Source organism: Microchirus variegatus (genome assembly GCF_963457635.1).
Source record: "Microchirus variegatus genome assembly, chromosome: 5".
Lineage (NCBI taxonomy): Eukaryota > Metazoa > Chordata > Actinopteri > Pleuronectiformes > Soleidae > Microchirus > Microchirus variegatus.
Genome location: NC_139806.1, coordinates 5,354,941 through 5,371,347, shown reverse-complemented (window position 1 = coordinate 5,371,347; position 16,407 = coordinate 5,354,941). Strand labels below are relative to the sequence as shown.

Below are 16,407 nucleotides of genomic sequence, written 5' to 3'. Positions count from 1 at the left end.
CAAGTAAAAATACAAAATCCTGATTTTAAATTGTACTTAAAAAATACAAAATACACAAAAAAAAGTATTCAATACAGTAACTTGAGTAAATGTATTTCGTTACTTTCCGCCTCTGCTTTTTAGTGGCCTGGCCTGGAGAAGTCAGGTGTCACTGAGAAATAACAAGAGAAAGACCGAAATATTCCTACAGTATCACTGACCATGAACGCAACACTCGAGAGAATGGTAGAGCTGAAACAACGACTCGACTAATCGATTACTAAATGGATCGTCAGCTGTTTTCATAATCGATTCATCGGTTTGGAGCATTTTTTCATGATTAAAACTGATTTCTGAACAAAGAAATCATTATAACTGAATCATTTTGGTTTGTGGACAAAACAAAGACATCTGAGAAGCTCATTATTTCCACGTTTGACAAACACTGATCAACATTTTACGGACCAAATGATCACTTAATCGTAAACGAGTAATCGATCACGAAAAGAATCGTTCGTTGCGGCTCTTTATTGAATCGGTCGCTCGTGTTGACGTCGTCTTTCAGTTCATGTTGTTGTGTTTTCCTGTATTATTAAAGGCGCCATATGTAAGAACGTGGCCAAAAACAGTTACTACACTCAAATTCAAAAATACAGCTGTCTTTCAGGTTTCGTTTTCTGACGTAACTGGCAACCAGTGGTTGCTCGGCAGCTGAGACTCTACTGACTGCGATGATTGGTAGACGGCGGTAGGTGGCGCCACATGCCAAAACATGATTTCAAAACATAAACATGATTTGCAGTCTGCAAAATATTTTTTTAATGCAAATATTTTGTTTGTACTGTTGTTGTTGGTGAGTTCAGTTTGTTATATGAACATTATTCCTGAGTCTCTGTGACATATTAGGAGGATTTTTATGGCCAGTTGATTTAGATTTATTACACAATGCACCTTTAAGCTGTTGCTAATATTGTGCACCTTTTTGATTTAAGGCTCTTTGAGTTGCAAATATCACATACACTTCATCAGGTGTGCTGGTCTAATGCATTCTCTATAGAGCCTTACCCTAACCTTAAAGGTGCATTATGTAATAAATATAAAGCAACTGGCCATAAAACACTTTAATAGTGTTAATTTGTGTATCCGTGATCCGTCGCGGTACAGCTAAACAACTAAATCCTCTCTTCTGTGGCTAAATCTTGCCCATTGGCAGATTTTGAAAAATGCCATGAAGTGGGCTGAGAGGAGGATAAGAGGGGGGAGGAGTCTGGGAACATTTTGGCCGCAGTAGCTGGTGTCTGAACAGACGAGGGCAGTAAGATACAACACGACGTGTATAATTTCAATGTTTTGACATATGGCGCCACCTACCGCCACCTACTGCCGCCTACCAATCATCGCAGTCAGTAGTGTCTCAGCTGCCGAGCAACCACGGGGTTGCCAGTTACGTCAGAAAACGAAAACCTAAAAGACCTCGGTATTTTGAATTTGAATGTAGTAACTGTTTTTGGCCACATTCTTACATATGGCGCCTTTAACCAAAATGGACTCTATTTTATTCTATTGCATCTTTTCTATAGTCTTCTTAATCCACGTGATCAAGAAAGTCCTATATGTGGCTGGACTGTTATAGCTTTTATGCACAAATACATAAATAATGGTGAATGTGATTCATTTTTCTCACTCGGATCACATGGTGCATACAGTAAAAGGGTATTTTTCTGATTCTCCTCCACGTACTAGATTTTGAGAACCATGGTTATTATTATTATTATTATTATTACAACATGTGCTGCAGAATAGTCAGTGAAAATGAGCCGACACATCCCAAGGGCAAAGAGAGAGAGAGAGAGAGAGAGAGAGAGAGAGAGAGAGAGAGAGAGAGAGAGAGAGAGAGAGAGAGAGAGAGCATCTGTCTGCATGATGACGTCACCCCGCCTCATCCCTCCAGCTCGTCTTCTTCCTCCGCGTATTATCCAGCAGCACCCGCCCGTCCGCACTGTCCGGGAGGATGAAACCAAAGCTAAAAAGCCCTGCGATTCCATTCAAGAGCGAATCCTCTCGAATATTAAGACCTGTAATATCTGTGTCTTTATTTCTATTTCATTTATTTATTTATTTTAACCACGGCGGACACAAGGAGAAGACATCATCTTTGTCTCTTGAATGTCCTGCATGAAAGGATGAGGAGGAGGAGGAGGAGGAGGAGGATGTGAAGGCTTCGGGATGGATCCTGGAGGAGATAATGCGACAAGAAGAATCCGTGTTTCACTGCGGATGTCGACGCTCTGCTTATTTAGGTGAACTATTTTTTATTATTTTCTTTAAAAAAAAACAAAAAACAAACAAAAAAACATTTATACATGTGGAGCATGTTCAGGATTAGGATTAGGATTATGCATATGCATGCGATTGAAGCGACTGCAGACGTAAATATTCATGTTTTTCATATGCTTCCATATTGTGGAGTCTTTTATTGTTTGGCTTCAGTGTGTGTGTGTGTGTGTGTGTGTGTGTGTGTGTGTGTGTGTGTGTGTGCAGGCCTTTAATGGAGCATGTAGGCTAATGCTGCATAGCCCACGGCCCACACACACACACACACACACTGGTAATAATCTGCTGCATTCAGTGTCGTCACAAAATGTGAGGTTAGATTTATTCTCAGAAATCTCTTAATTTTAATTCAAGCGTGGACATTTTTCTGTGTTTGTCTCTTTGTTTCTTTGTGTCTGTTTTTTTTTTTTTTTTTTTTTGGGAAACAATGTAACAACATGACCGTGTGTGTGTGTGTGTGTGTGGCTGTGTGTGTGTTTACTGCAGTGTATTTTTTATTTTAATTTTTTTTCCACTTTATCCACAATTATGTGCATAATAAGTGCTATTTGTCTTTGGATATTCTGATCCATTATGGTTCATTAGACTCATTATTTGACACTAATGTAATGTGTAACATAATGATAATGTGATGTTGATACATTTGTTTTGTTTTATTTAAATATTTAAATATATATATATATATACATATATATGAGAGAGAGAGATGTTTGAGGCGTGTTGACATTGACAAAAAGCAGCTCCTCCATTAAAACCTAGCCTCGCTCAGATGTGTGCAGACCAGTGCGGGCTCTGCTCTGTAATGGCTGCCTGCTTGATGTGTCCTTGACATGTCATTAACAAAAAAAAGGTTTATTTATTGTTGTGTGTTTGTGTGTGTGTGTGATTCTGTGTGTTGCGTTTGAGGCGAGGAGATGAAAACAGTTGACCGGTGTGGGGGAAATAAGGGGGGATGGAGATGGTCAGGTCGATGTGGAGAAGGCGTCGTGACCTTTAAGGGTTTTTTTTCTCTCTTTTATTGCATTATAACAGTGTTTTCTTCGTCTTTGCCTTTACAGACTGATTCCAAACGGCAGGAGCCGTGTTTGACGTGGACGTCTTTAAATAAAAGTAAGTGTGTGATTCCGGAGACAGAGACTCAAAAGAGACGACGCAGGATTCGTCCTCAAGGTGACTGTCCCTGTCTCGTGAATGAAGGGGGGGGGAACAGATTCTTGGCTCAACTCTCTCAGTGTTCACAGTGGACCTTGATTTAAAATCAGTCAATTAAGGCACGCGGTGAATGCCAAGAGAGGAGCCTCACTGTCCACTGTCCACGACGGCTGGAATGTTCTCAAAGCTGCACAAATGATCGACTCATTCAAAAAGTTAGCGTTGGTGAGTTTTTCTATTAATAAATGGAGGGAAAATCATGAACATGTCATGCTTCTGTCCAGTCATACCCCATTAAAAAAAAGCTGCATATATTCTTCCTGTTTGAAGGCTTGAGACTAATCAGGAAGTAATCATTTATTGAATGGCCACCAGGGCGGCAGAAATAACGCTTCAATAATAGATAGAACACGATGTCTCTTTTGTACATCATGTTCTAATGTAGAGGACAATAAGTCCCGAAGTGTGGACACCACTGTGATTGACAGCTGGTATCGCCCAATAGGAGCCTGGCAACATGTGATATTAAAAAAAAAATGTCCAATTTCAAAAATGTCAAATTTTCAACGGCGCCGGACAAATGAGGACGTCCAAACTCAGGAAGACGACGCCCACTTTTGTATACGGCCGACTATACGCGCTCAATCCAGAACCTCATGATTTATAATAATCCTTATTTTTTTATATACATTAAAAATAAGATTCTTAGCGTTTATCTTTGACGATTTTCCTTACCAAATGTAAGGTGAAGTTAAGTGAGTGTGTTTTATAATGGTGTTTGGAGGCAGTCAAAGTCATTTTTTTTGTAATGTTCCTTTGTTGCACTTCATATAAAGGGCTCCACCAATTCATATTTTATATTAATCATTTTATAATTTTACATTATGTGAGTTAATTCTGTTGTTTTACATACACCATGTTCTTCTGGGTGTATTTTTTTTGTATAAGTCTTCATAGATTTCTACTTTTATGTTTTCTTGTATTAATGTGTGTGAAAACAAATAAAAGAATAAAAAGAAAACGGTGAAATCTCTGTGTGTGATGTGTCAGTTAACGTTTGTAATATCATCATAGTTTACTTTTAAAACAGTTCTGATTTGCAATTCCATCATCGAAAGTCATGACGATAATGATGAAGTAATAATATAATAATAAATCATACAGAAATGGGTCGTTTTGCAGTTTTATTCGTAAATAACTTTGAAACTTGAAGTCAATTTTCATACTTTTGCTTCATTGTTGATCACATGACACCCCCAAGGTCAAGGGCTGGGCTACCCCTGAGCAAGGCACCTAATCCCCACTGCTCATATTTAGTTGAACTCTCTAAATTGACCCCATCGGGATTCTTTGCTTGTGCCAGATGACTAAAATGTTTGTGTTTTCGTGTGGATGAAGATGTTTTTGGTCACTTTTTCTATGACCATGAGGTGGAAGACCAGTGGTTTTTATGCATGAAAATATCAACTCAAATATGCAAATACTGTCTCTTTCCCAACAGCCGTGTTATAAAAGGCGTCGAGCCTGCAGCCTAATCTGACCGTGACTGTTCTGCTAATCCCCAATAATGACTGCTCTACATTTAGTCCCTGCATGTTTCCACAGGCCACAGAGTCACGTCAGCTGCACTCAGCGTTTCATTAAATCCCCTTTACAGTAACACCGTTTGTTTTGTTGTTTTTTCGAAAACACACACACACGCACACACACACACACACACACACACACACACACACACACACACACACACACACACACACACACACACACACACACACACACACACTCTCTCATGCTCATGTCCACAGATTATATAATCCGACACTGTGTCTGTCTGTTTATTCGATTACAAGATCAAAATTTCGCCGCAAGCTCGAATTTTGAATCATAATATCATGTAAGACGATGACGATGAGTCAACTGTAACAAGCACTCTAGTGTTCTACTGATGATGGATGAGCGGTACAGTGAGTCGCCTTACCAATAGAGGGTCAAGGGTTTGATTCTCGGCTTCTTAAATGGAAGAAACTTAAGTTTCCTCCAGCTTTGAGTGGTTATTTAAATTACACTCTTAGAAATAAGGGTTCCAAAAGGGTTCTTCTACAAGGGCTGAGGTTCTACCTGGAACCATTTGCTTCTGAAAAACCCTTTACCAAAGAAAGGGTTTTTTAAGGGTTCTTGGTAACACTAATGGTTCCAGTAAGAACCATTTTGATCCAGAGTACCCTTTAAAACCACTTTCCTGAATAAAGGGTTTTAAAAGGGTTCTTGGTGGAACCCTCCAAAAGGGTTCCAGGTAAAACCTTTATAAAAAGGGGCAAATGGATCATTTCCTGAATTTCAAAAATTAATTAAAATTATTCCTTAAGAGGTTTGCAAATGTTTTTAATGGATCCTTGTTCAGGGCAATGCCGCCTATTATGATGGTAAATTTCAAGTCATTCCAAGATACTTTTTTTTTTTTTTTGAAGAAAGTCAGCTCACTGTCAAAGTGCATCAGGGCAAATGGATCATTTCATGAATTTCAAAAATTCATTAAAATTATTCCTTAAGAGGTTTGCAAATACTTTCGACAGATCCTCGTTCAGGGCGATGCCGACTATTATGATGGTAAATTTCAAGTCATTCCGAGATATTTTTTGTTTTTGAGAATAAAGTCAGTTCACTACACAACAGTCACATTTAAGTATATATGAGCAATGTGTGTAATCCCAAAAAGTGTCACTTATTAGGATTAAAGGGATGTTACACAATAACAGCTAATATAATATTATACCGACTGGGTTTAAATCCCCAACAGTGTCACCAGTAAAGCACCCCCACACCATCACACCTCCTCCTGCTTCATGCTTCACGGTGGGATCCATGCATGTAGAGACCATCTGCTCACCTTTTTCAGGCGTCGCACAAAGACAAATTCTCTTGGCCCAAACAAATCTCTTCTGCTTGTTGCTTTTCCTGAGTAGTGGTTGTTTTTTTCTCACTGACCTTCATTTCTCAAAGTAATGATGGGCTGTCATTTCTCTTTACCATGATACCAAACCTTTACATGATACTAGGCGACTACATCATGAAGCTCACTGAGAGAAGGCCGAGGGTGTGCAGTGCTGTCAACAAAGCAAAAGGGTGGCTACTGTGAGGAATCTAAAATATTAACCATATTTAGAGTTGTTTTGTTTACTACATAATTCAAGAGGTACAGCTTGTGAACAGGCAGGGCAGGCAACTGCTTGGGCCCCCGAGCTGATAGGGGGCCCCCAACACGCGGAGCCTGAGGGCATTTGCAATGACATCTAAGTGAAACCTCCCTAAAGGGGCCCCACTTCACTTTACAGTGTAATGCATATCTTTTTTACTCAGTTTATATATGTTTTTTTCAGTTATTTACAGTATTTTATTGTTCTATATATTTATATTGTTTTATAATGTGGGTTCTTTACAGTGTAATGTATTTTTTTTTACTAAGTTTATATAGTTTTTTAAAGCTGTTTACAGTATTTTATTGTTCTTTACATTTATATTTTCACATACTTTTTAATTACAAGGTTTTTCCATGTTATTTCATTTATTTGCAAAAAAAATAAAAACATTTTGAACTCATACATTTGTCGTTGGTATTAGATTATTTGTAACATAATGGTGATGAACACTGGTTGGAAGGAAGGGGCCCCCTGGGAACTTTTGCTTAGGGCCCCTACAGACTCTAGAATCGCCTCTGCATAATGCCCTATGTGTTCTTTCATAGTTGTGATGCCTTCGGTGAGAATCTACAATGTAAACGGTCATGAAAATAAAGAAGAAACATTCAATGAGAAGGTGTGTACACTCTTAGAAATAAAAGTGCTCAGTAGAACCATATAGAGTTCTCCGGCTTGTCCTCATAGGAGAACCCTTAGTGTTACCAAGAACCCTTTTAAAATTCTTTATTCAGGAAAATGTGTTTTAAAGGGTTCTCCGGATCAAAAATGATTCAGTTCTTGGTAACACTCCAAAAAACCCTGAAAAACAAATGGTTCCAGGTAGAACCTAAAACCCCTTGTAGAAGAACACTTTTGGAACCCTTATTTCTAAGAGTGTATAAACAGTTTTATCTCAGGATTCCTTGGCTGAGAAAAAAAACCTTTTGGACTTGATCATGTGTATTATATAGAATTAAATAGAGGTCCACGCTATCTATATATATATATATATATATCGTGCTGTTTTTACATTGTTTTTTCTTTTTTTCATGTTAATTAGATCGTTTTTACCAAAACATTTAGATATAATATGACCTCTATTGTAGAGATAATTCATTATATAGCTTTAATTTCTTTAATTTCTAGTTTTAATGTCCCACTTTTTGGTTTTCATCGGTCTGTGGTTTCCTGAGCAGGTACCCACTCTGCCCGGGTTGGTAATCTGTTGCTATAGCGACCAGTGCAAACACTGTACCTAAAAATAGGCACAGTACTCGTGTTGATATTACACACTGTGCCTATGACTGTTACATTTAATTCCACTGGTACTACACCAGAGACGCAGCTTGTGAACAGGCAAGGCAGTTCACAACTGCTTGGGGGCCCCGAGCCGATAGGGGGCCCCCCGACACTCGGAGCCTGAGGGCTGTTTTTACTGAAACAACCCTAATGGGGCCCCACCTCACTTTAACCTGTGTGAAGTTATCGTTCTGCAAGTTGGAAAATGAAGAGGATTATTTACAGTGTAATGCATCTTTTTTTTTTTACTTGATTTATATATGTTTTTCAGTTATTTACATTACTTTATTGTTCTATATATTTATATTTTCACATACGTTTTAATTACAAGGTTTTTCCATGTTATTTCATTCATTTCGGGAAAAAAAGTAATACATTTTTTCGTTGGTGTCGGATTATTTATAACATCATGGTGATGAACACTGGTTGTGAGGGCCCCCTGGGAATTTTTGCTTAGGGCCCCTACAGACTCTAGAATTGCCTCTGTACTACACCAGCGACTACTGTTTAGTGTTTAAGGACGAGGTTGATTTGATATGACTGAAGAAAAAATGAAAATCACGAGATAAAGCAGTCAAATGGTGTCACTGAGTCCTGATGAGAGACATAAACCACAATAAAAGCACCTTTAACAGTGGTTTGTGTCAATGTAAGACGTAAGGATGGATGTGCAGTGACCTGGAATACACACGGGGCTGTAATGTGATAAACAAACACTAGAGGCTGCTGCTGCTGCACTATTGATTCTTTACAATCCCATTGAAATGATGGATGTGTGACTGACTTAATCCTTTAATCTTATGATTTAGATTATTCAGAACGAAGATATTTACAGAAATACGAGGGATAAATTATTCACTGTTTTGCCTGAATACTGAAACCAGAATATGAACCTCTGACTGGCTGCATTTAACACCATTTTTATTTTTCCATTTTTAACGACCTGTTTACATTGTAAATCCATATCTGAATTCTGCCTGAAGATTGTTAGTAGGTCGAGAAAAGGGAAGTGAAAATAGAGAAATGCTTCATGAGAAAACACTTGAAAAGTATTTTTTTTGTCATTTTGATTAAAGTGAAAGACACAAAAGCACACATTTATCAGATATAATTATTTATAACCCACACATGACTGATGTCTGAATCTACGTGTGTGTTTTTTTCCTGCTTACACTTTCATGGGTCATATCTGATTTGTGCCACGTGGGAGGAAAAGATTAGAAGTCTCACATCGGAGCCCTTGTTTACAACAGTCTGCAGTGTTTTCTCTCCATAGTGATGTCATGTGTATATAGTTGGGACTATAGCATGAACTAAAGTGAACAAAAACACTTAGTTCCCCGGCATGTGACAATTGACATGATCAGTTTATTGGTTAAAAAGTAAAATGACCACGTGTTTGTTGAAGGGTTAAAGGTGCATTATGTATTAAATCTAAAGCAACAATCCTCCTAATATGTCACAGAGACTCAGGAATAATGTTCATATAACAAACTGAACTCACCAACAACAACAGTACAGACAAAATATTTGCATTAAAATAAATATTTTGCAGACTGCAAATCATGTTTTGGCATGTGGCGCCACCTACCGCCGTCTACCAGTCATTGCAGTAAGTAGAGTCTCAGCTGCCGAGCAACCACGGGTTGCCAGATACGTCAGAAAACGAAACCTAAAAGACCTCGGTATTTTGAATTTGAATGTAGTCACTGTTTTTGGCCACATTCTTACATATGGCACCTTTAAAGCTAAAAATAGAGAGAAACATGGAGAAATGTATATATATACATATATATATGCAAAAATAGAGTCAAAATAAAGTGGAGTTGTATGATATAATAATGTACATAACATCATGAACTGAATTTTGATGTACGGTATTGCACAATAGCAGGTTCCAGTAGAATTTAATGTCAACAGGATATTGTCATTAGTTTTTACATAATACTGTGCAAAACACACACACACACACTGTCAGAGAGGATGTGTGTGAGTGTGTGCGTGTGTGATGGAAACTTTCCACCACCAAGTTCCCCAACCAGCCTCTACGTCATTTTCCCAAAGGTGGCTGACGATATCACGTGTGTGGCATTCAAGTGCCGTGGTAATTTGCAATATTTTGCAGCGTCTTTGTGACGGCACACAAAGCCGAGGGGGGAGGGGGACAAATTGAGAAGAAATTATGAATTTATATGTGATTGATTTTTTTTTTCTATCTTTGTAAAGTGGAAACTTTTAAAATCTTTTTAAAAAGTCTCTGAGTGAAGTCAACTGCGTTCCGTTCAAACTTGGAACAGGGGGGAGTGCAAACACGACTCGGGCTAGCTATCGTTAGCAATGCCACTTGCTAACAAATTTGTACGTTGTATTTTTGGCGCACAAAAAACAGCACAGAAACATGTCCACGGTTAAAAAACAACCAGTACAGTATGTGTGACTTGTTCACGCTGAAGTAAGTACGACAGAAGCAGAGGTGGAAAAAGTACTAAAATATTGTACTCAAGTAAAAGTACAAATACTTTGATGAAATGTTACTCAATAGAAGTAAAAAGTAGTTCATTTGAAATGTACTTTAAGTAAAAGTTACTTAGTTACTTTGCGTGGGGTGTGAGGGTAGTAGAAATATGACAAGGGGTCAGAAATCCAAAACTATTTTGGAGCTCACGCGGCAGCCATCTTGAAATCCCATGATCAGGGTTTGGTGAGGTTTCTCTGAGTTTCTGAGTGGGAAATCCAAAGACATGGGGCACTCGGAAACTCCGAGTTACAGACACTAGAGTAACTGGCAACCCGTGGTTGTGCTCGGCAGCTGAGACTCTACTGACTGCAATGATTGGTAGACGGTGGTAGGTGGCGCCACATGCCAAAACATGATTTCAAAACATAAACATGATTTGCAGACTGCAAAAATATTTGTTTTAAAGCAAATATTTTGTCTGTGCTGTTGTTGTTTGTGAGTTCAGTTTGTTATATGAACATTATTCCTGAGTGTCTGTGACATATTAGGAGGATTTTATGGCCGGTTGCTTTAGATTTATTACATAATGCACATTTAAGTCCACAATACATACACATTAGACAGCAAATATAACCCAACATCACCATTTTGAGGTTTGGGAAAGTTTATACTCGATACTCGATTAAACTTATTAACTAATTCATGTTGTTGTTTTTTGGCCTTTAAAGGTGCATTATGTAATAAATCTAAAGCAACTGGCCATAAAATCCTCCTAATATGTCACAGAGACTCAGGAATAATGTTCATATAACAAACTGAACTCAACAACAACAACAGTACAGACAAAATATTTGCATTCAAAAAATCATTTTGCAGACTTTTGAAATCATGTTTTGGCACGTGGCGCCACCTACCGCCGTCTACCAATCATTGCAGTCAGTAAAGTCTCAGCTACCGAGCAACCACGGCTTGCCAGTTATGTCCGAAAAAAAACGAAACCTAAAAGACCTCTGTATTTTGAATTTGAATGTAGTAACAGTTTTTGGCCACATTCTTACATATGGCACCTTTAATAATACACGAGTAAAACCAGACATAACATGTTAAACCTGTAAACAGGGATTATTGTGCCCTATAATCTTTGTCCATTGATCAAAAAAATTGCCTTGTTCGTCCGCTCCTTTGAGCTCACGCGCGTCACGTCACGTCTGGAACGAGTTAAAATAACTTCCACGCCTCGCGTCACTCACAACCACCGACAAAAGGCCTTGAAATCCTCAAGGAGGGCGAGGTGTTGATATTTCCCACTGCACCTGAAGGCAGCGGGGGAGCGGGAGGTGGAGAGAGGTAGAACAACAGTGAGAGAGGAGGAGGAGGAGGAGGAGGAGGAGGAGGAAGAGGAGTAAGATAGCCACAGTGAGCTAGCATCAGTGCCACAGCCTGAACGCTCACGAAACCGTCATGTCAACATCGCCCCGTGTTGTTCGGCTCTAAACTTTTACGTCTTGTGCGTCGCGGGAAAACGCACTGAAATGTGAGCCGTTGGCTTGGCTTAGTTTAGCTTAGCTTAGCGCGAGGACAGCCGGGGGGGGACGGGGACGGGGACGTCAGTGTCCCTGAGCAGCAACAGTCAGTCTTCGGATGTGAGAGTGTCAAAAAAAAAAAACACATCGCTAAACCATCTCGGTGTGCTGAGCTGAGCTGTGCCGAGCAGGGACAACAGCTCCCGGCTGAAGTGTGAAGGCAAGCGGGGGAGAGGGCAGCAGCAGCAGCAGCAGCGCCGCATCACCATGAAGTTCACGGAGCATCTCTCCGCTCACATCACCCCGGAGTGGAGGAAACAGTACATCCAGTATGAGGTACGTTAGCTAGCTCGCTCGCTCTTAGCCACCTTCGAGCTAGCGCCCTGGCTAAGTCAACGAGCGTTCAACGTCATACCGGCTCTTTGTGTTGTCGCCGATATTCAGACATTGCTTTATTTTTTAATGTATTTATTTTCTTTTGTTAGGGTGAGAGGGAGATGTTGGGGTATGTGTGTGTTGGTGTTTCCGCTGTAGTGTCACCGAGCTTCTGCGGCTCTAAAACGGACACAAAACAACAGGGGATGCGCTGTTAGCGCGCTACGGCTAGCTTAGGTGAGCGTCAATGCAGCTGCAGTGAGCTTCGTTTGTGTCACACACAAGGCATTCCGTGCTGAGTCATCATTTATTGAGCTGGTTAATCTTTACCCCCCCCCCCCAAAATCCTCAGAGGTAGAGTCTGTTCCAGCTTCAAGTATCTTGTGCTCTAAGGTCAGGTTGTCCAGGGTCACCGAGGGACTGACAGCTCAGTGTGCAGCCTTTTTTCCCCATCACGTTTTTCGTGATGTCTCAATTCAGTGATGCCTAAATCAGGGTAACCAACACCCCCCCCGCCCCCCAGGGGTATGCGAAGACAAAATACTATGATTTGCTAGCAGCCTGATTACATTTATAAATAGACCTACAGTCAAATTCAGCCAATCATTGCAGTTAAAGTGTCTGCAGGACAAATGTCTGAAGGGGTGTGGGTCTGGGAACCATCGCCTTTATTGATGCACAGTCACTTCCTGGTGTCCAATATGCCAGAGCTCACCTATTTCCAGTAAAGCTGGTGACACACTACGCATTTATTTGCCCTACTTTGGCAGAGTCAGCACTGGTTTGGGGACAGTCTGCATGGCTCGTTGGCACAGAAATCTGTTAGCGTGCGAGTGTGTCATCGAGCCGACCCAAACTCGGTTGCAGTCAACGAATTTAATTTTTTTCAGCTGATTCTGGACGCGGGTGGGTCGCGTGTACCGATACTGACCCGACTGCAAACGCATGTGTCGTCAACAGCCAATGAAAAAGAGCAGCTGGGACAGGAAACGGTGTCAGAAGACGAATACGATAAGCGGTGAAATCAAAACAAGACATGATCGCTCTCGTGAGAGGTTTGAGGCGTTTTATAGTTGGCTTCAGTTGATTTGACATATCATGTAGCCTGTCATCCCTCATCAGACACAGTGTCATAAAAGTTGAACAGCCAAAGATGCAGAGATGTTCTACAGTCGCTGTCTGCAGCCACTTATTATAGAAATTAGTGGATGTTGTCCCCTTTAATGCGTATAGCATCAAATCGCATCTTATTTCAGCACTTTGCATGGTGAGGTGGAAGCCCTCTACTATGTTTGTTAGTCCATTAAGGAATCAGTCAGAGATTGATGAGCTTCAGAGCTTAGTGGACGCGGAAGTGCATTTATAGTAATCATACACATTTGCTCTTATGCCTCAGAGAAATGCAGCATCGTGTTTTAGGGCTGCAACTAACGATTGTATTTGGTGTCGACTAATCTATATCGATTATTTTTTCGATTAGTGCTTTAATAGCGCAACATTTATCACAGTTAAACACCTGAAGCAAATGATCACAGATTTCTTACAGCTTAAATATCGAATTAATATGTTCCAAATCACACAGTTGATAAGTGAAAGAGGTTTACAGTTCATTATAAACGCTAGTATTAACAGGGGTTGAAATTAACCCTTTTAGCACCATAATAATAGAATATTTATATACTTTCAGGGGCAGATCGAATAATTAAAATTGCACGAAGTAGCGAGGAGTTACGGTAATTTAAAATACACATGCGCCGCAGTGTCACCGGTGATCCCCGTGGTTGTAAAAGTATGTCAAAGCAGCTTCGCCTGTAATTCAACTCGGTTCAATTAATTTAGCGTTCGCTAAGCTAGCTTCTTCCATGGTTTTCCGACTGATAGACGTATGACACAAATGCATTATGTACTTGCATCGTAGTCTGGTGGTTAATTAATGAAATGAGCATGTGATTTAAAAATATGTACGAGGTATCAACGTTATTTCTGATTCTCTGCGGTACGTGGTGATACAGCGGCTCCGGGGTGTCGGCGTTTATCGTGTTAGTGAATCGCCGTAGTGCTACCATGGAACGAGCATTTAACGTGTTTCGCTGGTTTATTTTCAGTGAAATGTTCCCAAACTTTTGGAAACTTTGGGTCGGAGTTTAACGAGACTCTTCGCCTGTTTCCACCATAATTCGTGCGTTCTTCTTCTATGCTTTTTTGCGGGATGTAAACAGCGAGCAACACTGCCCCCAGCACTTCCTGTAGCTAGTTCTGGATAGCACGAGTGTGTGTTTGGGCGTGTTTGTTTACACTGCAGTTACAGCTGAGCTTGAAGCGGCCGGTGTGTGATTTACAATAACAATAACGCGACGCTTGAATTTTATTGTCGACAAATTTTTGCAGTAATCGATTACGTCGACTAATCGTTGCAGCCCTATCGTGTTTCTATGTCCTCACTCAGGACTGATGGTGCAGAAATGAATTACAGCATGATTTGTTACCACAGCCTATGTTAATATATACAATGTCTCGAGTTGCGTCTGGAGGTGTAGTGTTTTACGTTACGATTTTATGTCTCCAGCAGGATTGCTCCTAATGTTCCTGCTCGCAGGGCTTCTCCCTCATCTCTGCACCCGTGAGCAGAACTATCTATCTGCATAGTTGCAGTATTTCTTACAAGCAACAGTTTGCCTGGTCACACACTGGTTCAGCCAGTGTGCCTGCAGCACATTCCTACAGTCAGTGTCACCGAGTTCACCGCCGCACCAAATCCCCAAATGTTATGACATTCAGATCAGTAAAATTGACTTGGTGTTGAGTGGTGTTTTACTAAATTTAGATTATTTATACACTGGTTCATCAACGCTTTATTCTGTTTATTTCTGTCAGTTTGAGGTAGAGGGCAAAATAAGCTATCAGTCATTCCTCTCTGCACTCCTGACATGTTGTTTTGGTTCTGCCTTGGTTCCTTTTGCAGAACAGCCACATTAAGCTTTGAGCCAAAGGTCTTTTCCTGCTGGTAGAAATGTTTCAGCCGTCCTTCACAATTAACCCTACTTAGCTTGGCTCTACAGATCCAAACAACAACAACAACAAGCTCATAGGCTTTTGTTAAATTACAAATCATATGGCTCTCAAAAATCATCTGTGAGGTTTGGCTGTGGAAATGCTTTTTGCAGTATTTAAAAAAAAAAAAGAAAGAAAGAAATGATCTAAACCACAGTGGATCAGACGACATCAGTGGAGGAATCGGTTTTAATCCGTCCTCGAGAAAGTCCACTCCTGGTTTCCAGGATCGGATCTGAGGACACATTCAGGACGAGTTAGCACAGTTGCATCGTGATCGAATCACCCAGGAAGGATTTTCATATCAGGTTTAACATGGTTTCTCTCGCCAACATTCCATTCAGACATTCAGTTAATTTGCAGATTAAATTACCAAACTTTGCCATCACGAGCCTTTACACAAATATGGAAGCTGTATTTATGAGGGAGTAAATCATTGCTTATATCAGAATTTTTTACTTTGCCCATCATCTCCCAACAGTCTCAATCGGTGGGCTCTACATGTCGACTGTGAGTGTAAATGGTGGTGTGTCTCTACATGTCTGCACTGTGAGTGAATATTCTGTCATGCACTCAGTATAATTTAGCACTTTAGCTGTGCTCTGTCATGACCAGGAGGCATTAGTCACTTTGATGTATATGATAGTTCAGGTCATACATGTTCGGGGAACAATCACACAATTCTACTGGGTTTTGTTCACAAACAGAAACATGATGACACCCCTTAGTTAGTTTGAGTTTCTCGCAGTGAACCCTCCTGGCCTAGATTTGTTTGTTTGCTTTGTTGTTTCCTGTCTCTGTTCTGATTGGCTGGAGCCAAACAGCCAATCACAGTGTGAGTTCTCCCATTGACAGACACCAGAGCTGATTCAATTGGTAAATCGGCTGTAAAGCCCTGTCAACACTGACCCGGGCCAATTGTGAGACAAACACAGAAGCCCTACAAGGACAATGGACGGTCATCGATTGGCGACTGTAGGGTTTAAGAATTGTTTTATTGTCTTTGTCATCAGGACGGGTATTTTGTTGGAAAACAGCCAATTGATTTACAACACTG

General features: G+C 40.3%; 1 protein-coding gene across 1 annotated transcript in view; it reads left to right on the top strand.

Moving 5' to 3' along the window:
- Positions 1-12,191: 12,191 nt before the first annotated feature.
- The window catches only part of LOC310928002 (xenotropic and polytropic retrovirus receptor 1 homolog), a gene marked incomplete at both ends in the record, with an annotated part of 32,237 nt that continues 28,021 nt past the window's right edge, over positions 12,192-16,407 (top strand). Inside the window, one exon of the mRNA XM_083890463.1 lies at positions 12,192-12,260. Coding sequence (XP_083746589.1) covers positions 12,192-12,260 — 69 coding nt within the window. The remainder of the gene's footprint in view (positions 12,261-16,407) is intronic.